The 23,734-nt window shown below is 44.1% G+C and overlaps 1 protein-coding gene across 1 annotated transcript in view; it reads right to left on the bottom strand.

Moving 5' to 3' along the window:
* Positions 1-23,734, bottom strand: part of SHQ1 (SHQ1, H/ACA ribonucleoprotein assembly factor) — a 62,963-nt gene that overhangs the window by 13,940 nt on the left and 25,289 nt on the right. The window contains exon 11 of the mRNA XM_082209738.1: positions 15,964-16,084. Coding sequence (XP_082065864.1) covers positions 15,964-16,084 — 121 coding nt within the window. The remainder of the gene's footprint in view (positions 1-15,963; positions 16,085-23,734) is intronic.

Here is a 23,734-nt window from a genome sequence, read left to right as displayed (position 1 = left end):
GAAATTCCCTTATTCCAGCACCGTTTCCCACTGCTTCCTGCTGCTATCCTGGATTGTTAGATATCCCGTAGACCAGGGGTCTGCAACCTTTAAGACAAAAAGAGCCACTTGGACCCGTTTCCAAAGAAAAACAACAACTGGGAGCCACAAAATCATTGCGACATTTAAAGCATGCGCGCCGCTGCCCTCCGATCTGACAGCGGGCGGGAAGGTGACGTTGGGACGGTGCGTGACTAACGCACGCACCGTCCCCATGCAATGTCACAGCCAGTACAGCGCCCGCCACAGTGGGGAGTGTCGGGGCACACAATGCGCCTCCTCCCCTCGCTAGTATCTGCCCCGGAGCCGCGGCAAAGGTGTAAAAGAGCCACATGCGGCTCCGGAGCCGCGGGCTGCAGACCCCTGTCGTAGACTGTCCCTGGGACAGGTGAGGCTGCTGATCCCTTATTTTCAAAACAGAAAGTTGACAGCTATGCTTCTGTCCCAAATGCTGGTGCGTGTGGACCTCTGTTCTACAATTTCACAAGTCAGAATCACAGTTAATACCAAGGGCTACTACGCACTGCATAAGCACCGAGACCCGGCTCCAGCTTCCTTGCGAACACATGCAACATGATGTGTCCCATGGTAATTAGCTAGACTCAACAGGAACTTCGCCTAAAGGGTGGATTAGTCTTTCATGGTATTGTGTACACAAATTATACACCATCTGAATACCACTGGTTTTATAATTGCAGCTTTTGCTAAGTGGCTGTGTAAATATCATAGCTGCGGAATCTTGGAAAGGAGAGCTCCTGCATCTGTTCATTATGCTCGGCGCAGTGATGCAATGCCCTCTCACTACATGCCGGCTTGGTCTAAAGGGGATGCCAACAGCAGTGATCAATCAGCAGAAAACCAGACTGCACTGCGTTGCTGTCGTCAATGGTATACAGATGCCATTTACCACAGGGAGCTTCCCCCAAGCACTGCAAAGCTACTTCTGAACAGTACAGTGGTACCTCGCAAGACGAAAAGAATTCGTTCCGCGAGTCTTTTCGTCTTGCGAAGCACAGTCCGTCGCAACTGCGCCTCTTCAAGCGGCTTTTAAAAAAAAGCGCAAGACGTTTTCGTCTTGCGAAGCAAGCCCATAGGGAAATTCGTCTAGCGAAGCAACGCAAAAACGGAAAACCCTTTCGTCTAGCGAGTTTTTTGTCTTGCGAGGCATTCGTCTTGCGGGGCACCACTGTGCATCATTTCCTCTAGCAGCAAACTTGGGTGGTGAAGTGTTTATTCAGCCTGGAAGTGAAATGGGGCCACCCAGTGCTTTTTTTCTAAAAAAAAAAATATTTAGGGGTACTCTCATTTTGACTCAAGAAAATCACTTTTTTATTGGTCAAATTGGGAAAAATAAATACAGTGGTACATTAGGTTAAGTACTTAATTCGTTCCGGAGGTCCGTACTTAACCTGAAACTGTTCTTAACCTGAAGCACCACTTTAGCTAATGGGGCCTCCTGCTGCTGCCGCGCTGCCAGAGCATGATTTCTGTTCTCATCCTGAAGCAAAGTTCTTAACCTGAAGCACTATTTCTGGGTTAGCGGAGTCTGTAACCTGAAGCGTATGTAACCTGAAGCATATGTAACCTGAGGTACCACTGTAGAGTAAATGGACAAAAGTACAAAGATTCAAAAAATGTTTAGGGGTATGCGTACCCCCCCCCCCCGAAAAAAAGCACTGGGGCCGTCCAAAAATACAGTACTGTTTCCTACATACTTGGGTACTCTGTAGAAATGCCTACATTTGTGTTTTTGTTTTTTAAAGTTTAAAGATCCAGAAAACTCCAATATGAGTTCCCTTGGGGTACTGCTGACAGCAGCTGAGTCAAGAGAGAGAGAAGCAGAGGGGATCGGTGGATCCCTAAAGAAACAAGAAGTTAGGCAGACTGTTTGAGGTACACTTATTAAGTCTACATTTGAGAGCAGTTAAGACAGTGAATGTTAGGGTGGCAGTTACAAACGTTGGTATTTTTTTAAAGGATCATGGGAGGATGGGGAGAAAACATGTGTTCATGACCCTGACATCTCACATCCTGGTGAATTTGAGGGGCAGGGGGTAGAGAAGATAACGGTCTTGCATTATACAGGGATGTTTCAGAAAAAGAAATTATCCAGAACTGTCTCTCCCTCACTTCAGCTTTACAGCAGAAGGCGACCTGTCACAGTGAGAAAAAGAAGTGTCATTGATCCCTTCCCGTTACTGAAACATCCCTCACCTCAGAGAGTCAACACTAGAGAACTCCTGTTTCAGGCTTTCTGTGGCCCTGACGCCACCCGTCTTCTTAGGTTCTGGGAATACACTGCAACCGTGGCGCAGTTCCCATTTGTCCATCTATATTGCAAACCGAATTTATAACAGAAGTGACAACCCAGGGGCACAACCCTTGCCACAAACAGTCGTGAGCATAAGGCCCTCACGTTCAGGCCTATGTAAAAAGCCAAACCGAACTCCTGCCCCAAGAAAAAAGCTGGATTCTGCGAGCAAGGGTCCACAGTTCCACTTGTCACACGAGTCACGATGAGTGCTCTGCCACCCTGCGTGAAGCATGGAAAGTCTTCCTCCTGAGACTGAAGCTGGGAAAAGGGGGCAGGATAGCATCTTCACAACTGTGCTGTCCTTCTGAGGCACTCTGCACGCCGAAGCCGAATGGTAGGAGAAAACAAAGAGAGAAGCAAAGAAATACTTTTTCTACTCGTGTGCCATGGATATGCAGATGGGTTCTCTCTTGTTCCTGAGAATTCCACAGCATTTTGGGAAACAGGGAGAAGCTAGCAGTGTCACTTCTGTGCTGAAGCTTGATAGCTGCATTCCCAGGGACATGGGTGGCGCTGTGGGTTAAACTATAGAGCCTAGGACTTGCTGATCAGAAGGTTGGCAGTTTGAATCCCTGCAACGGGGTGAGCTCCCGTTGCTCGGTCCCCGCTCCTGCCAACCTAGCAGTTCAAAAGAACGTCAAAGTGCAAGTAGATAAATAGGTACCACTCTGGCGGGAAGGTAAACAGTGTTTCCGTGCACTGCTCTGGTTCGCCAGAAGCAGCTTAGTCATGCTCACCACATGACCCGGAAGCTGTATGTCAGCTCCCTCGGCCACTAAAGCGAGATGAGCGCCGCAACCCCAGAGTTGGTCACGACTGGACCTAATTATCAGGGGTCCCTTTACCTTTACCTTTTTACCTTTCCAGAACAACAACAAAAAAGGCTTGCTTGAAATTTTATTTAGTCACTAGAACATTGCCATTTTAATTGAGGCACAACAAAAAGCAGGGGATCCAGAAGGCCTTGCACCAAATGCTATAGGCGATTTGAATCAGCCTGGCTGTTGGGACCCACTTCCCATCTCCAATGTGGCAAAGTAGCTGGGCCGCAACGCTTCTTGAAAACACCTGTCAAGGCACCCCTGGAGAGAACAAGTGGCGAGTGGCTTCCCCACACACCACTGTGCGCCTCACGCACCAAGGCCATTCCCTGGAGAGCTCTCCTCACACCAAGAGGCTCATCATGAGGTTGTTCAGCTGGAGAGCACTGGAAAGGCTGCAGTTCAAGCGATGCAGAGCTCCAAGTATTTGACATCTGACGCAAAAGATGCATCCGTCAAATACGCACATTCACTTTCTAGTGTTTGTCAAAGCCAGTACAAGAGAGAGAGAGAGGCCCTTTCGACAGAAGCTAATCAGCAAGTGGAAAGAGTAGCAGGAAACAGAAGGTACGGATATTGAAATGGCCCAATTAATGGACCTGGCTCTTCCGGTTCTGGGAAATGGTTTTTTAAAAAAAAAAACCAACAACATTCGCAGCCTTATCAGAAGCAGAAGGGGGGAGGATGCAGGCTACGGCAGTGCATTGCAAATAGCATTACTTACATACAGGAAGCCGGAATTAAATTACTAGCGCATCTTGGGGCAAATGACAGTTCCTCAACAGGGCAGGATAACAAGCAACACAGTAGATGCGAAACCTCCTCTGGTGGTTATCAGCTGTCAAAACAATGACACGGCCCATTCCACACTGTACACAAGAGGTCTTGCAAGGAAGAAAGAAGCAGTAACAGAGCAGAGCGCCCAAAGAGGTAGCTGAGCATACAAGACTCCTGTACGGACTATGAATAAACGACATTTATCCCAATTATAGTCCCCCCCCCTCCTCTCCTTGAGTTTGTAAGGTGAAGAGATACTGGTAGCAGGAAAGGACAAGGTGCAAATGAATGCTAGAAGTGAACTTGGGTGTGTAAACAGGAATGAGAATATTTCAGAGGAAACTATCGTTATGGTCTGAAAATGAAATGTCTGGGTTCACACTGGAAGCCAATTTTCTCCTTCTCTGCGAGCTGAAGTGATAGCAGCCCATGGAAGAGGAAAAATCTAGTTTTCTTCAGCATACTGTGACAGGGACACCCCTCCCGCCCCTCACAAAGGGCAGCAGAAAACAACAGGACATCACACTCTTTCTGAGGCAGATCTTACTTCAAATGAAACATGTGATATATTTTTCTTAAAACGTTTTTTAAAAAATGTTTAAAATGCCAATTCCAAAGCCAAATACAATCTATCACCCCCACGTTTTGCAGGTTTAAAGGGAGGGGGGAGTCTGGCTGTGAGAGCTACAACAACAGTAAACTGAGCAGCCCTTCATGATTCACCCCCCCCCCCGGTGTGTGAGCCCATGGACAGAGGAATACCTTCCTCTCTGCCATTTCCCTCCATTCAGTAGCGCTGGCCCTCTCTGCAGCTGCAGATATGGTAGGGCTTTGGTACAGCACCGCTTGGCTTTTCTCCTTGCAGCAAAGTGAGCACAGCACCAGGCAGGAGGAAGGCTGGAGCGCAGCAGGCTGACTGGCTGAAGCAGCCTTTGCCTAGAGGGTGAGAGAGAATTCATGGGTGGATGGATGAAGGGAGGAGTGAAAAGGCTGGAGGCAAGCAGAGGCTGGAGGTCCCAGAGGGAGACTGGCTAGCTGGGGGGGGGGGAGGACCTGAATATAAAAAAGAGAATGAATGAATGAATGGGGAGGAGGAAGGGAGAGGGAAGGCATGTCCCCATGCAGGCAGTGGTGCCAAAAGTCTGATTAGGGATTGAACATCATCTCTTCCTCCATTAACTCCGAATGTGCAGAACTTCAGAGGCTCGCTTCAAGTAAAGCATCTACACAAGATGCTAAAGGAGGATAAAATGCTAAGGTGTGGCATTTATTTTCATAATCTGGACAGGAAATCTCTTAAAGTAAACACACCCGCTGAGAATTTATAGTCCACACAGATGTGTGCTATGAAGAGGAGCTGAGTGGGAGAGGGACCTGGAATATTAAATGATTTTTTAAATAAAGAAACCATGCCACTCCAGCTTTGAGAGAGAGGCAGGCTTTTACTTGGGCTTTGGAAATGGCTTGATATTGCCCCCCCAAAAAAAAATGTCAACGAAGTCCAAAGCCTGGCAGCCACTCAAAGGATGCAGCGGCAGTGATGCCGTTTCCTGGCAGTGGGCTGGCCACTGCTGGAAGGAGAATACTGGACTAGATGGACCCTCCACCTGAGCCAGAAAAAGCACGTCTCATGCTTCAGCAGTGCAGCAGAAAAAATTAATAACGAAACAGATGACTCATTCAGTGCACATGCACACAAAAAAAGTACAAACTCTAATTAAACTGCAGTTATGAGCACTGGTTTCAGGAATAAATTTTGTTTTGGAATAGTGTTCCATCTAACCAAGGGTGCAATTAAGTTGTGACAGCAGCAAGGCCTAAGCCAGGTCCCACCAATTCCCTAGGAAGTGGAAAGGTGGGGAGATATTTTCCTCCAAGTGAGAGTCACTTTCAGTCTCTTCCAGTTTTAAAGTGCTGCACTTTAAATCCCACTCTCTACTTTAAACTGGATTGAGCATCACATCCAGCATGACCCTTAAGTGTGCATGTAGGATCTATGCGCATGTGTGCAGACACACCCCCCCTTATAAGATACATGAACTTCCCAAGCACATTCCTATCAGCACATGTATGAGAACAAGCTCTAGATTCTCAGGCATATGTTCACAGGTATGTGTCACGACAGACTTAGAGGTAAGAGCTAACTCATCATCTGACTTATGCTCCCTTTTAAGTGGAGAGGTCAGGAGAAATGAGCAGGAGGCTCCAATTCTGTTCAGACAGAGGGGAAGTTCAAATTGCCACCATCATCCCATTGAGACTTTTGCAAATTCCTTTCCAGAAAAATTACTGGCCAGCAGGGGCAATGAAGTAGGAGGAGTTTGGACTTGATATCCCGCCTTTCACTCCCCTTAAGGAGTCTCAAAGCGGCTAACAATCTCCTTTCCCTTCTTCCCCCACAACAAACACTCTGTGAGGTGAGTGGGGCTGAGAGACTTCAAAGAAGTGTGACTAGCCCAAGGTCACCCAGCAGCTGAATGTGGAGGAGCAGAGATGCAAACCCAGTCCACCAGATTACGAGTCCACCATTCTTAACCACTATACCACGCTGGCTCTCCAGTAGATTCTGGACAAAGAATCACATCAAAATGACACACAAGATTGGGGCTTGCATGTCAGCTGATGAAATATAAGAAAACATATTTCCATTCAAGGACTGACCATGATTTAAACTGTAGCTGTGCTCCCATGACTGATGCCATGACTTTCATGGTAGGTAACTGGGAAAGGGTGAAGGAGAAGCCACAACAAAAAACTTATTTTTTCTGTTCCACGACCCTGGCATAATCTTGATCTTTTTTTGACAAATGGCAGGAGGTTCTTCCCCATTCTCTCTCATCCAATGACACAAACCTGTCTATCGTAATATATTATCGCATGTTCGTTCCTCTGGGCGTCCACAGGCTGTCTCAAGTCCCGGGCATTAGCTTACAGCGACTCGTGGCAGCATGGGGAATCCTTGTAGAAAGAGCTGACAGTAGAGGCACAAAATCCCCATTCCCCACTAGAAGATTATCATTTCAATATAACATCAAAAGGACCGTGAGAAAGGAACATTTGCCCTTCCTTTCCGTTTCTGCTCACCCCAGTTAAGCGGCTGATAGTAGAATCGCTGCCAAAGGGTGTCAGCTACTGACAAGGCTGCGAACAGAACAGAAAGATGCTATTTGCATGGAGAGAAGCTTCCCCTCTTTGATCACAGCTGCAAGCCGCACCTGCTTAAAAAGGCAGCAGTTACACAGGCTACATGTCGTCCCTGTAGTCAAAACAGAAGGAAACAGCGGAGAAGTGCTGACTGAAGAGAGATGACACGAATCGCTGACCCCCCTTTCTGCAAGCTGATAGCAAACGGCTGCCTGCCCCGCAACTTCAGAGAAATCAAAGCGAGAACCCAAAGGGAGTGAAGAGCTTTGCTTGCATCCCCTCTCTCTACCTGTGGCAAGGTGCATCGCTCAGACACAGCCGCAAGGAAGAGGAACTGTGGGGAGGGGGGAAGATGATGGAATGAGCAGCGGGGAAGGAAGAGGAGAGAGATGGAGCATCAAAAGGAAAATGTGAGCAAACAGCTGGGAAGGGAGCTTAAATCCTCCCATCTACCCCCTTTAAAAGCCATGTCACACAGGGTTGCTAAAGCACATGATAAAGGGCGCTTTCTGGCATCCTAGACTCGTCTGTCGCTCCTTCCAGCCTGCAGGGCAAACTCTATTGTTGTTCAAAGCCTGTGCGCTGTTGTACACAGCCTCCGTTACTCACAAAATGCTCTTGGTGCAGTTGCTGCTTTTACAGATATATTATGGGGACAGGGTGTAGATATGGTGCATTGTACTTCAGGATAGAAAGGGAAACTAAAAAGGGAAAGAAATGTGGTTGGAATATGGATAGGACGGGATAGGGCATTTAAAAAAAGGGGGGGTATTATATTCAGCTAAGGTAGGTTAAGTAGACCCATAACAAGTATGGAACTAAGTTAGATGACACAACCTTTTAAAGAACCTTTTAATGAGGGTGAAAGAGGAGAGCGCAAAATATGGACTGAAGCTCAACATCAAAAAAACTAAGATCATGGCCACTGGGCCCATCACCTCCTGGCAAATAGAAGGGGAAGAAATGGAGGCAGTGAGAGATTTTACTTTCTTGGGCTCCATGATCACGGCAGATGGTGACAGCAGCCACGAAATTAAAAGACGCCTGCTTCTTGGGAGAAAACCAATGACAAACCTAGACAGCATCTTAAAAAGCAGAGACATCACCTTGCCAACAAAGGTTTTCCCAGTAGTGATGTATGGAAGTGAGAGCTGGACCATAAAGGAGGCTGATCGCCGAAGAATTGATGCTTTTGAATTATGGTGCTGGAGGAGACTCTTGAGAGTCCCATGGACTGAAAGAAGATCAAACCTATCCATTCTTAAGGAAATCAGCCCTGAGTGCTCACTGGAAGGACAGATCCTGAAGCTGAGGCTCCAATACTTTGGCCACCTCATGAGAAGAGAAGACTCCCTGGAAAAGACCCTGATGTTGGGAAAGATGGAGGGCACAAGGAGAAGGGGACGACAGAGGATGAGATGGTTGGACAGTGTTCTCAAAGCTACCAGCATGAGTTTGACCAAACTGCGAGAGGCAGTGGAAGACAGAAGTGCCTGGCGTGCTCTGGTCCAGGGGGTCACGAAGAGTCGGACACGACTAAACGACTAAACAACAACAACAAAGTTAGTCATGCCCATTCATTTCAATGGGTCTGCTCTGAGTAGGACCAACACTGGCTGCAACCCTATGCAATAGTGCTGAAGTGGTTCCAAGGGTTGGTCTAGAGGTGGATGATAAACACTCCAGAAAGCCAGAGTGAAATTTGGACCATCTTGGCTGTGAGTCCTGTGGGACCTGCTCCAACCAAAGAACATTATTCACCCTTGATTTGCCATTTCATCAGAATCCATGACTGTGGTTTGTTTCTCCCTATGTTTCTCCCTATCATGATCACTATTCAACCTTAAAACCATGGTTTGTGGCTAGCTTGTTTAGAACCCCGGACTCAGAACTAGTGGGAGGCTGAGCTTAACCACAACTTTATTGTTCATTTTTTTCTGTATGCCTCAGGAAAGAGTAAAGCAAGAGCAAACTGGGCAGCATACATTCGGCTCATGCACAAAAAATCAGGATAAACTTCAAACTCCGGCTTATTGTGACATGTGGATGTGGCCAGCTTTCCTTCTCTTTCAGATGGGATTCTTTCCAAATCCTCCTGGACTCTGCTGATAACAGGCCTGATCAAATCATGTGGCCAAAAGTCACTCAGTTAACTTTATGGCTGAGAAGGGTTTTGAACCTGGGTCTCCCTGACCCAAGACCAATGTTCTGGCCACTGGCTCTCATAGATAGCTTTAGAGAAACCCCACAACCGAAACCTAGAATTGCACTTACCTAGCTCCCTTTGTACACTAGCAAGTCAGGTAGAACACGAGCTTAACAACACACTCTTAAGGACAATTGCTAGGCAGATGAAAAAGGCAACAATGCCTTCTATCAGCCAGGGGCTTTGAAAACCACCCTATCCATGACCAAAGGCCACCCAAGCAATAAATAAAGGACAAGCTTAACACAGCATGTCTTCTCCAAGGCATAAGCAGATGTGATGCGACGTCCTGAAAGTGCTGCCAGCTACAGCGATGTTCTGCTTGTAAGCTGCGCTAAGAGGGAATTACAATAATTGAGCCTTTGGGTCATGGAGGGCTGAGCTGCCGCTGCAAAGCCATCACGGGATAAAGCTGAGGCCTTCGTGGATTGCACTATATCCGAAGCATATCTGTCACTCAGAGGCAAACCAACACTCTGGGGCTGCTGCAAAAGTGACACAGTCAGAGGCATCACCAAGGGCATACTCAAAAGGATTTCATGCAAATCACTAAATCGCCTTTGGTGCACACATTCACAAAATATACTGTGCGTGAAGACACATGTGAAAAGATTCTAAGTCTACATTCATGACTTCAAATAAGAGAGTCACTACATTACCGTTACTTTGAGTGAAACAACCTATATTGAAAGCTATGTAGTTTTACGCAAAACCTAGACTGAAAGTGAAAAGGTCCAAATCTAGCCAAGGAAAAACATGGAGTCAGCCTTGGGAAGACATGTTTCTTCCGCCTCTGCCAAGAGAAAATCCAACGGCCCATTCCCTTCCCTGCCTGAATTTTAGTATTACATGGACCCCAAAGCTAACCATGGAAAACACTAGTTGTGTTTCCTCTCAAACAGGGTTCGATGTCCCATTTCACCCTAGATTAACAACAGAGACATATACTGCTAAATAATAGTGAAAGCAAAGAAGGGAAGGGAAGAGAGGAAGGACACGGTCCCAGGCTGGTCTATGGTCTATGAACAATAAACATGACACATGCACTGGATTGATGTAACCAGCGGTCATGAAAGGAAAGACTAGTTCCACGCTGTATTAGAATTTCGTTATTACCATAAAGAGAGAGAAAGCCACTTTGAAGGTTTAAGTCAGTGCACTCTTCTCACTGATCAGGAAAAGAGAGATATGTTTCTGTCCTGGAGCATGAGATCTAGTCTGAGGAATACGGTTTTCCTTCAGCGAGGGACCAGGTCATCTTAAATCACTCCGGAGGGAAAGAAACTGGAAGGCTTTCACTGCACCAGCTTTGGTGGTCTTCTTGATCCAAAGCCAGCCTCTGCACCCTCACCTCGATTTTTTTGCAGCTCGTCTATTATATAGCATACCTGCCGCCTTTCAAAGATTTTCATAACTCAAGAGGGATTCCAGAGGCCCAACAAATTTATGTAAGTAATGAGAAGGGAGAGGGGGAATAAAAACCAAGCACTTAACGGAAGGGCTGGATTTTCTTTATCTATGACAGATGTCCAGCGTTCCCAAAGCAGCATTTAGTGCCACTTCCTAAATACTTGACCAAAAAGAAAAAGGGAGGGGAAAACCCCTGACAAATTAATTTTAATTCTATTGTGAAAACTAAAGCAGTAACAAGGCTGACAGCAGGGGATGTTATAAGCTCGCTTAGCAGGAGGATCAAGCAAAGTGGTGACACGCTGCATGACCTCAGGGGTTAAAGATGCAATTTTCCATCTGGCCGCATCTGGCTTTTCAACATAAAATGTTGACGACACCTGCCGAGATGCCTGTATGAGCTGCCTCCGCTGCTCTCTATGTATCCACTGCAACCTGGGAGAGCCTATTAACAGCTTCCCCCTTTCGTGTTTTGCAGATTTGTGCAATATGGCTCACCCACCCCTAATTGCTGCACTGCATACAAATAGAATGGTTTATGTGGAATGCATATAAGGGAATAATTAAAGCAATAGCTATTAGAAAATTACTGGGCATGCAGTATTTGCTTTATGGTGCAGCATATGCTGAGTCTGATACTGCCAAATGCTTTCTTGAAATAAGTTGAAGGGAGGAGCCGAGAAGAGAAGAGAAGAGAAGAGAAGATAAGATAAGATAAGATTAGCCACATGCCGTGTCTCAGACTTAAGGATGTTTTCCAGGGGGGATATTACCATATTGACTCAAAAGTAATGCACACTTTTTGAGGGGCCAAATCACGTCGTGAAAATCAGGGTACACATTAGTAGATTTGATGGCGCATTTACATTTGCCAGGAAATACTTATTTGGTTTTGAAAACTGAGGTGCGCGTTAGATTCAATGGAGCATTAGATTGGCGTAAATACGGTAACCTTTGCTCATGTTTTACCACAGCAAGCAATACACAACGTAACTGGAAAGGATATGAATTAGTACTGCTACAGGGATACAACTTAGCACACAGGGGACAAAAATTTACTGGAACCAACTGGGTTTTTTAATTATTAAAAAAACACTCCACTACTATTTACTATCCCACCACCCTCTCCACTTAGCCAGAAACTGTAGTCCTGGCATTTTCTCATTCCACCAATTGTGTCACCATGATAAATTACCTGCCCTCTTAATCTACTTTTTAGTTCCACTAATACCATGTATTTCAATACTTTCATTCACCTTTTATCCTTCAAACGTATCGTAGCTGGGTATTGGCATGGAACAAACAGACCAGAGATTTGTAGTTAAAAGCTGAAGGTAAGATAATTAATAAATCTTACTTATAATATATGTTTTCTTACAGCTAGGTTATTAGACTTGGTTCAGTAGTTGATGTTATTGTTGCTTAATGGTGTTGATTTAAGATGTCTGGATGCTTGTTTTAGTTTCTGCAGCCACACAGATAACCATAAGCAGCTGCCCTTCGTAAGTCCACCTCAGTAAACTCACAGGCTTGTTCAACAGGCTTTACTTGACGTCTTCCTTCTGGACAGGGTTCACAGCCTTACACAATCAGGAACTCGCTGCTTCCTGCAGCCAACTGACAGCTACAGCCACACTGTCCTCAGTTATACCCCAAAAATGTTGCTGGAAGCCTTCCAACTCCTCTCTTGCAGAGCTTCCTCACTTCTGTCTTCCATGATTTCAGCCTCTAGGCTGATCCCATACTCTTCAGGTATGCTGCTGCTTCAGGTTCTCACTCCAGGCTTCCTTAACGTTTCCTCAGACTGCCCAACTGGCTCTGAAACAGCACTGAGCTTAGCTTTATATACCCTTTGGCCAGGACCTCCAACCAATCAACATGTTCCTGCTAGATTCAATACCTATAATTATGGGCCAATAGATTTGAATGGAATGTCCACTATGGAAGTGAGAGCTGGACCATAAAGAAGGCTGATCGCCGAAGAATTGATGCTTCTGACTGACCGAACCCAAAGGGTGCTCATCAATGGTTCCTCTTCATCCTGGAGAAGAGTGACTAGTGGGGTGCCACAGGGTTCTGTCTTGGGCCCGGTCTTATTCAACATATTTATCAACGACTTGGATGATGGATTCAAGGGCATCCTGATCAAATTTGCAGATGACACCAAACTGGGAGGGGTGGCTAACACCCCAGAGGACAGGATCACACTTTAAAACAACCTTGACAGATTAGAGAACTGGGCCAAAACAAACAAGATGAACTTTAACAGGGAGAAATGTAAAGTATTGCACTTGGGGGGGAAAAATGAGAGGCACAAATACAAGATGGGTGACACCTGGCTTGAGAGCAGTACATGTGAAAAGGATCTAGGAGTCTTTGTTGACCACAAACTTGACATGAGCCAACAGTGTGACGCGGCAGCTAAAAAAGCCAATGCAATTCTGGGCTGCATCAATAGGAGTATAGCATCTAGATCAAGGGAAGTAATAGTACCACTGTATTCTGCTCTGGTCAGACCTCACCTGGAGTACTGTGTCCAGTTCTGGGCACCACAGTTCAAGAAGGACACTGACAAACTGGAACGTGTCCAGAGGAGGGCAACCAAAATGGTCAAAGGTCTGGAAACGATGCCTTATGAGGAACGGCTAAGGGAGCTGGGCATGTTTAGCCTGGAGAAGAGGAGGTTAAGGGGTGATATGATAGCCATGTTCAAATATATAAAAGGATGTCATATAGAGGAGGGAGAAAGGTTCTTTTCTCCTGCTCCAGAGAAGTGGACACGGAGCAATGGATCCAAACTACAAGAAAGAAGATTCCACCTAAACATTAGGAAGAACTTCCGGACAGTAAGAGCTGTTCGACAGTGGAATTTGCTGCCAAGGAGTGTGGTGGAGTCTCCTACTTTGGAGGTCTTTAAGCAGAGGCTTGACAACCATATGTCAGGAGTGCTCTGATGGTGTTTCCTGCTTGGCAGGGGGTTGGACTCTATGGCCCTTGTGGTCTATTCCAAATCTATGATTCTATGAATTATGGTGCTGGAGGAGACTCTTGAGAGTCCCATGGACTGCAAGAAGATTAAACCTATCCATTCTTAAGGAAATCAGCCCTGAGTGCTCACTGGAAGGACAGTTCCTGAAGCTGAGGCTCCAATGCTTTGGCCACCTCATAAGAAGAGAAGATTCCCTGGAAAAGCCCCTGATGTTGGGAAAGACTGAGGGCACAAGGAGAAGGGAATGACAGAGGACAAGATGGTTGGACAGTGTTCTCAAAGCTACCAACATGAGTTTGACCAAACTGCAGGAGGTAGTGGAAGACAGGAGTGCCTGGCGTGCTCTGGTCCATGGGGTCACGAAGAGTCGGACACGACTAAACAACTAAACAACAAAACTGACTACTTAGATGCTACTGCCCCATACATAAAAGTTGAAACCTTGCCTGCCCATCGCTGTAACCTTATAAACAGTGGGCAACTGTGACAGTTTGACTGCCAAATGGCAGGCTGCCAACAGAATTCATATGCTATGTACTATGCATATATTATTTGGCTCTAGCCTGGAGCAAAAGACAAGGGTTTTCTTCTTCACGCAGTTAAATATGTATGCCAAACAGTATTTTAATATAAATTATTTAACAAAATTTATATATTGCTTAATTGTAAATAAAACCTCTAAGCAGTTTTACCACCACCATAACATTAAAACAAAGTTTCTCTACACAGGCAATTACTCTTATCACCACACCTCCAATTTTGCCACACAGAGTCATTCCAAATGCTCAGGGACTTCTGACAAGTCTTGAAGTGGTGGCAAAAAGCACCATCTAATACCGCCATTTCTGCTGGTTAGCAGGTATAGAAGTCAGTCAGTAGACCAGATGACTATTTCTATTATCAGAAAACATCTCAAATTAGAAAACTTAGAATCATAGAATCATAGAGTTGGAAGAGACCACAAGGGCCATCGAGTCCAACCCCCTGCCAAGCAGGAAACACTTGAAGTGTAAGTTCTCTTTACACCAAAACTCGGGACACTCAGCTGCAACTAATCCATCAATAGTACTCAACTCTTCAGAGACTATTTCTTCTAAATGCTTACATTTGGAATGCAATTTAGTTAAAGCTGGTTTACCACACCTCTGGTGGGCATGCTCTAAGGCAGTGGTTCGCAATAAGCTACGTACTGCAGACCCCCTGTTTTTCGAAAGCCAAGCCATGGACCCTTTACTTTTGGAAAAGTTGATATCTCTATCCCAGTTGGGAACCACTGCTCTAAGGCACAAGCTTTCTAAGATATGGTTCTACATTTTATAACATGAAATAAACTTTATATAATCTGATGTTTGCCTTAGTGTGATTTAGATAAAATCAAGAGGAAGGACAACCACCTTATTATTAGTTTGTTGATTGCAACTGTTTAGACAGTAAACTAGAAAGTGAGAAGACTACTCAGTAAGAGAGATTGGATGTAGAAGATTATATATTTTGCGTTCTCATTTTGTATTTGTATGTTGTGAACAGCCCTGTGATCTTCGGATGAAGGGTGGTATACACATTTTAATAATAATAACAACAACAACAATAATTCATGATTCTCAGTGAGAAAAAGATTCAAAGCCCAGTGGTGGCAATTATATTTGAAACCATGGAGACAAGACTTGCAAAAGACCCCACAGTTCAAGCATATCCCTTCCATCATTTTTTCAAACACTTTTACTTACCCTCAGCACAAATATGCTTATCCATATTTAGCCATGCCTTTCCTTTCTGCCACAATACTCTTTTGCTTCCAGATTTGCAAGCAATCAAGATTTTTGATTCAGAATAAATGCCTACAGATTAGGTGCCTTTATGCAAAATAAAGACACTGCGTAATCTTTTTTTTGTCAGAATTTGGGAGTTCTTTGGTACACAATATGAAAAGCCTACAACATAGCTGAATGAGTTTGTATTGCACTCTGCAAAACGCTGCTTAGCAATTTTACTTTAACGTAGTTAAGCCATTTTCCTGGTTCTCAAAATTGTCACAACACAGGAATTTTTTTAACACTCGCAGCCTACTTTTGTGTGTGTTGTATGTGTGTGTATATACAACTTGTCTGAAGAAAGCAAATCTTATCCTCAATGTAGAATTCAATTAAAAGTTTCTGCTTTTGCCTTCCAAGAAAACAATGCCATTTGCAATAAGGAATTTGAATACTGGATCAATCATACCAAAAATGCTTTCATCAAGAGAATGACAAGACATAAAACTTACTTGGCTTTTTGAATCCAAACGCAGTAATCTGTGATATAAAGGTCATTAAGAATATATGCAGGATCATTTTCTCGAAAAATCTTGTGAATATCTAACAGACACTTCAGAACTGCACTTTTGCCTGTAAGAGAGGAAACCATATGAACACATTTACATTTTTTTATCCCCACCAGCCAGTCCTTATAAAACTCTCCTACTTGAAAATTTGGATGGAAGTTGACTGAACACCTTATCAGTAACATGCTATTAGTTGCAGCAAATTATCCCTTTAGGATAAATCAGTGGTTCATGAAAACCTGAGAAGATTGCAGATTGCCAGCATAGTAAAACCCCTGTTTATATGTCAAAATTAAGGAAGAAGAGCAAAACTTTAGCAGGCTGGTTCACACATAATGCAAAAACACTTGAAATAGTGGTTTAAAACAACCTCTGGTTTGAAGGTGGCTCGTTTAGGAACTGAAGGAAGCAAAAGAGGAGGCAAAACCTCAAAAAGGTACTCAAAGGTAAATCTTCACCCAGTAATAATAGTCCTTGTGGGGTGTAAAACAATTAAATGTACTATGTGGTTTGGTTGAAGATAGCCTTCCTCAAAGGTACATGGTAAAAGGTTCTCCTGTCAAAGCAGCGTCTCTCTGGTGTGTACCTATTCCCAATTGCTTCAAGAAATACCTGCAACTTGCAGCAGACCCTGGATGTAACTGAGGATTTAATTCTGGGTTACCTCGCTGACCAACTGTGCTGTGATTTGGCCTCAGACAGGAAGAGGCAGCTTTTAAAATGTGGGTGCCATTCAAAAAAAGGGCTTTGCAAAACCAGAAACTAGCAGGCTGAATTTTGTCTGCCGGCATAACCAGTAGAATTGCTGCAAAACGACTGGGCACATTCCCAGTTCCAAAAAGGAGGCAGGCACTACATGCCTTCTGGAGCTTTTGAATTACCTGAAGAATCAATCAACCTTATAAGAATCAATCCCAGTAGTTACACAAGCATGTCACAATCTCTCCTTTTAAAGCTGGGTTCAGTGGGAGCGTAAGCAAGAGGGGTCAGCAGCATTATTATTATTATTAACATTAACATTACTATTACTATTTATGTGATTTATGTAGTGCTCTTCATCATAAGATCTTGGGGCAGTTCACAGGATCCAATGAAAAGAGTGGAAAGTGTGTGTGAGAGGCTGCAGGTAGGATGACTGCAAAGAGCTGGCTTTGCCAAAAGTGTAATTAGATGGGATGTGTAAATCTGATGTGTCTCTTCTCTTCTTAGCGAAGAGGAGAGACTGTTAAGCAGAGAAGGAATTCCTTGCAGGGTGAGAGGCCTCTGCTCCCAGGCATCTCTGTCTGGCACATAACAACAACAACAACAACAACAACAACAACAACAACAACAACAACAACAACAATAATTTATTATTATTTATACCCCGCCCATCTGGCTGAGTTTCCCCAGCCACTCTGGGCAGCTCCCAATCAAGTGTTAAAAACAGTACATATTAAAAACTTCCCTGAACAGGACTGCCTTAAGATGTCTTCTGAATGTCAGGTAGTTGTTTATCTCTTTGACATCTGACGGGAGGACTCTTCACTTGTCACACCCCCTCCTCATCTCCATTTGTTCTCCCACAGGAGGCTTACTTCTTGCCCTCCTTGAGTATTTTTTGCCTGGCTGGAATATGCCCTTGAATTCTTGGCTGTGTATGTATGCAAGTGTGTGCCAATACTAGACCCCTGTACGAAGAAAAAAATTGCCTCTGGCCACATCCACTATTGGTACTATTGGCAGATGGTCTCCCAGAAAGTTGCCCAGATGACAATGTGGCCGTCAGTCTGAAAAAAGCTCCCCCGTCCTGCCTTAAAGGGGCAGGAGAATAGAAACTTGGTTTTTCCATTACACATTGAGAGTAAAGGCTACATCTTGTTTCGAGGGGTTTCTTGCATGTCAGCGTAGGTGCCTAGATATTAATGAAATGCTCAGTTTCTCATAAGGTAACAAGACCAGTTCCTGCAATTTGGCGGACTGCTGCTATTACAGGTAACGCACCATCTCAAGACTGCTGTGGGCAGAAAAACGAAGCAAGCTTTTAAAGTGAATGAGAGCCCAGTTATACAGCAACGTTAAATTGATTTCTGAAGCGCGAGACCTCTGCACTGCACAGCTTCAACCCACTTCTCCACCATCACTTCCTGTTCTCCAGAGGATTTTTCTTCTGCAAAAAGCAATGCTAAAAGTTCAAATATATCATGAAATGCTCATGGGCCGGTGGGGAGAATACAAACCTACGATTTGTCAGCATAAGCACCTGAATGAAAGAGAGGTAGGGTGGCAGCTTTCAAAGACTTTGAGCCTTGTTCTCCCTTGTAACTCCACATCAGAGTCTGAAAGGGATAAGTAATGGGCGATGTGAGAAATCAAACGCTCCTTGGTTGTATTCGACTCAAAACTCCCTCTGCTGTCGAAGATCCCACGACTTGGAATATCTCCAGCTGGGAGAGATTGAGACGGAACAGAATAGGTAAAAGGTTTGCAGAGAAGGAATGTGCTATAAAACAAAGTCCAGGGCTCCCTGCTCACTGCAAGCAAGCTAGTGAGAGAACACATGCACAAGGCTGCAAGTCAATTACTGGCCTAAGAACTAACGAGAAAACTTTGCTCTCCGTTGGGTTAGAGCTATTAGGCCTGCCCTCTTCTCCACCCTAAAGCTTACGGCTGGAAAGTTGTGGAAATCAAAATTTGGCCTACATACATGAGAAAAAGTAATTGTTTGAATCACAGGCATTATTCCTAATTAGACACACTGCTTGAAGTTATGGTTTTTCAGATACATTGCCAAAAAGGCATCTAAAGCAGCCGTTAGCAGAATCTGGAGGAACAAGACTATTCAGATACCGATATACTAAAAACATGGCCGATCATGACTTTGTGCTCTAGGGCTGCATTCAACCCTAATTTACTCAGCTGAAATTATTGGCGATAATTAACATTATGGGCCATCAATTTCAAAGGGTCTCCTACAAGCAGAAGTTAGCTGAACACAACCCCTAGTCTTTCGTGCAAGATCCTTTTCAACAGGGAGATTTATTTGTTTACTTGTAGAAACACCCTGCTTTTCTGAAGGCTGTAGAACAGGTTCCCAGACCAGGCCTCCCATCCAGGCACTGACCAGACCCAGAACTGCTCGGCTTAAGCAGAGTTATTGCCTCATGTGCCTTTGCAGTGATGCTGAGGCTAGTCCAAATAGCTTCTAGCCCAGTAAAGATACAGATCATTGGGATTAAACCCTGTTGAAAGCGATGCAGTGCACCACTACAGCAAACTTTAGCTAGGTTTGGGCTACAGATACTAGGCCACACTGCAAGTTAAACAGGCTGTTTTTAAAATGCAGCCAGAACCTACCACACATCTCTAACAAAAATGCAAAACATATCTCTCCACCCACCACCCCAGTTCCAAATCAGCACTGTGGTGCAGAGAGAGTCCGTCCCCCCGCCTCAAAGGCCCCTCTCCTACTGAGAATGCTCAGTCCTCTTTTGGTGTGCCTTCACCCTGGATGTTTTTCTCTCTAAATATTTTTGTACTTTTGCAAACACTGAGGTTCATCCAAGCCTGGTGATGCACTCCCCTTGTGCGCAGATGTTGCTCTAGCTAAAGAAGAATTCAGAGAGAGTGACTTTGCGATTAAGAAGGTTGGCAACCAACATGAATGTTCCAAATGTTGTTAGGCTACAACTCCTACAATTCCCGCCCACTGGCTGTGCTGCTGGGACCTTGTTGGCTATGCCAAGACAGGATGTACAGTGGTACGTCGGGTTACATACGCTTCAGGTTACAGACTCCGCTAACCCAGAAATAGTACCTCAGGTTAAGAACTTTGCTTCAGGATGAGAACAGAAATTGTGCTCTGGCGGCGCAGTGGCAGCAGGAGGCCCCATTAACTAAAGTGGCGCTTCAGGCTAAGAACAGTTTCAGGTTAAGAACAGACCTCCGGAACGAATTAAGTACTTAACCCGAGGTACCACTGTATTCTAAAAAGATATCAGGACAAAACCACCAGCTTGGTATCAACACATTTTAAGAAGTAAGATACCAAACGCTTGAGGTGAATTGTCAGGCTGGTAGCTACACAAAGTCATGCAACAAGCGAGGTATGTTTTCAGGTTGGATACGTTCCATCTCTGGATCAGGAGTTTGAACCAAATATTCAGCCAAGATTAAATGCTGCTGGTATGTCCCTTTTAGTAAACTGTTGGAACTCAAAACACACTTTAATATTTTGTTGCCTGAACAATAGAATCAAACAGACCTAAGATTTCATTTCCTGTTACGAAAGCTCACGAACCAGGCCTGGCATCCTAAGCCAATCAGTATTTCAAGGCAGCAAGCTCCTTTAAAATAAATGGGATTTGCTTCGTAGAAGATGGATTTGGGTCTAGTGCATAGATATACAAAGAAACTAGGGAGAATGGAAAAGTGAGCCAGAACACATACATCACCTACTTTTATCAAAAGTAGTAGTAGTAGTAGTAGTAGTAGTAGTAGTAGTAGTAGTAATTTATTTAAACCCTGCCCATCTGGCTAGGTTTCCCTAGCCACTCTGGGCAGCGTCCAACAAATATTAAAAATACATTAAAACATCAGTCATTAAAAACTTCCCTAAACAGGGCTGCCTTCAGATGTCTTCTAAAAGTCAGGTACAGTAGTTATTTATTTCCTTGACATCTGGTCGGAGGGCGTTCCACAGCGTGGCCGCCACCACTGAGAAGGCCCTCTGCTTGGTTCCATGTAACCTCCCTTCTCGCAGGGAGGGAACAGCCAGAAGGCCCTCGGAGCTGGACCTCAGTGTCAGGGCTGAACGATGGGGGTGGAGATGCTCCTTCAGGTATATTGGGCAGAGGCCATTTAGGCCTTTAAAGGTCAGCACCAACACTTTGAATTGTGCTCGGAAACGTACTGGGAGACAATGTAGGTCTTTCAGGACCAGTGTTATGTGGTCTCGGCGGCTGCTCCCAGGCACCAGTCTAGCTGCCGCTGCTAGCTATTAGATCAAACACAATCCTTACATGTGGAAACAAACTAAATACATTCTTCCTACCATAGCTGAAAGCATGTTTTAGCTATACAGGTCGCAGAAGAACATCTGCAAAATTCACAAAATGCATCTGAGCTACTTAATTAATCTATTTTTACACCATCTCTCTCTTCTAGTTTACTAATTATGTCAAAAGCCATTTTAATATTTCATGTCCTACTAACTCGCTAATCAAATGCTTATCAAATTCAACCAAGCTTGTACATGCTGCCTTTTAAAATTAGATCTAACACGACATGAGAGGAAGTAAAAGTGTTAACATGTCAATGTCCTGCTGATCAAAGGACACGGAGCCGTAATGCACTAACATATTTTGTTCCCAAGACAAAAGTCTGCACACACACAAAAAAAAGGCAAGCACATGCTCAGGGACCTGGATTCTTTTGTAGTGTTTCCCTAGCAACAGTGAAACTTTTAAAATTCCAAGTTTAAATAGTAATTTAGAGGCCTGGCACAAGAGCTGCTGTGAAAGGCCTCCCATATAGCCACTGCTTTTGCTACTCATGTTTGCTACTTGGCCTGAAGATTACAGGGTCATCCACTCTCAATACCGTGCAAGAATGCTTCTCATAGATTAGTTAATTCAAACACCCATCCTAAGCCAAAGCACAGACAGACAACAGACACCACTTGAGCCTTTTCATCGAAGAATACTGAAGTGCAGTTTCTATAACATGACTAATGCAAAATATTTATCCCATCTTGCTTGCACTTCTCACCCAGACCACCACTACAGTCCTAACCTTCAGTAGCAAGAGAGGCCTTCTTGTACTCTTAAGAATACTAAGTTCCCATTCAGAAAAGAAGTTCTAACCCACACAGCTGCAGAATGGTGGTCCCATGTTTCTGGAACACCCTCCCTAGGAAGGTATGCGTGGCCCCTACAATGCTGTCTTTAAAACAAGCTTTGAAGACCTCCTTATTGCAAGCTTTTAAAATCAGTATTTGGGACTGTGATGAATTGTTTTCTGTCTGTGTTAAAACTGAAAGGTTCTTTTTCTGTATTTTTTTTAGGATCTCAACTTCTTTTAAAAAACAGGTTTCATTTAAGTATTTTTGTCCACTCTTGGGCATATTGCAAATGTCAGTGGTTTATTCCTCTAACTGTAGATAAATGTGGGCAGGATTACACCCATTACTTATAGATACGACAGGCTTTCAGTGCACGAGTATTGACATTTTAATGCCAATTATTACTCACTTCCACTCATAATACTACATTTGTAGTAATTATCTTTACACACCATTATTAGGACTATTCTCCCAACTTATTTAGTCAAATAACGTGTCATTAAGTTCTCTCAAAGCATCTGGAAAATCATTATCGATCATGCTACACACTCTTCCTTTCTCCAATGAAATAATAGAAGTGGAAGTGGTTAAGAACTCATTTTTGTCAACTATACACTCAAGCCCAAGTTATTTAAATTCCAACCACAACTCCAACAATCATTCAACTGAGCCAATCACATTTCATCTTAACAATGGTTTCCTGGGTAACTTTACACAATCAAAGGAAAGCATTTGCCAGTATGGAAAGAATTAAATCAGTTCCTTTTTGACTTTTTACAATGCTTAAAAAAACACAAAAAACCCACAACCCACAGTTGAACATTATGAAGAGTAGAGAGACTGGGAGACTCAAAGGGGTACAGTGATATTTTGATTCCACCTAGTTCATTCAACAGAAGGCTTTGCTCAATGTTACAGGTGGGTTTCAACAACACATTGGGTGTCACTCAACTAAGCATTACTCAGAAGAGACCTACTGAAATTAATGGAGTTGACACAGTCATCTTTATTAATTTCAATAGGTCTACTCTGAGTAAAACTTAATGGATTAACACCCACTGTCAGAATTTGCTACAAGCCAAATAGTCCGAGACATTTCCATTCAATGTATATTCAGGGTTATCTGTAGACAAAGGATCTCATGAGGCTCAACACAGGGACAAATCCTACTGCACCGTAGACAACAGTTGGTTGGTTGCCTTGCTTTTGTTCTTGTTTTTTAAACAAGCAAGTCATGTACCATGACATGTACTATGGTGATCTGTTTTAACTGTTGCATTTTAATTATAATTGTTGTAAAGTGCTTTGATTTTTTAAATAAAATTGCAGCTTAGAAATATTTTCATAAATAACTTCTGAAAATAAAACAGTAACAGCTAACTGAATTAAACCTGACTTTTAAAATCGATTAAAGGTAAAGGACCCCTGACAGTTAAGTCCAGTCGTGAACGACTCTGGAGTTGCGGTGCTCATCTCGCTTTACTGGCCGAGGGAGCCGACGTTTGTCCGCAGATAGTTTTTCCGGGTCATGTGGCCAGCATGACTAAGCCGCTTCTGGCAAAACCAGAGCAGTGCACGGAGACACCATTTACCTTCCCTCCGGAGCGGTACCTATTTATCTACTTGCACTTTGACGTGCTTTCGAACCGCTAGGTTGGCAGGAGCAAGGCCCAAGCAACGGGAGCTCACCCCATCGCGGGGATTCGAACCGCCAACTTTCCAATCGGCAAGCCCTAGGCTCAGTGGTTTAGACCACAGCGCCACCCACGTCCCCATAAAAAAATTGATTAGACTATGACAATTCAGTATAAAATAGATTTGCGCTGCAATCATACTCATGTCGACTCAAAAATAAGACTTACTCCTAGGCAAATGTTGCAGCCTTAAGAATGT

This window comes from Podarcis vaucheri, assembly GCF_965113315.1.
Source record: "Podarcis vaucheri genome assembly, chromosome: 2".
Lineage (NCBI taxonomy): Eukaryota > Metazoa > Chordata > Lepidosauria > Squamata > Lacertidae > Podarcis > Podarcis vaucheri.
This window is presented reverse-complemented; position numbering and strand designations above follow the sequence as displayed.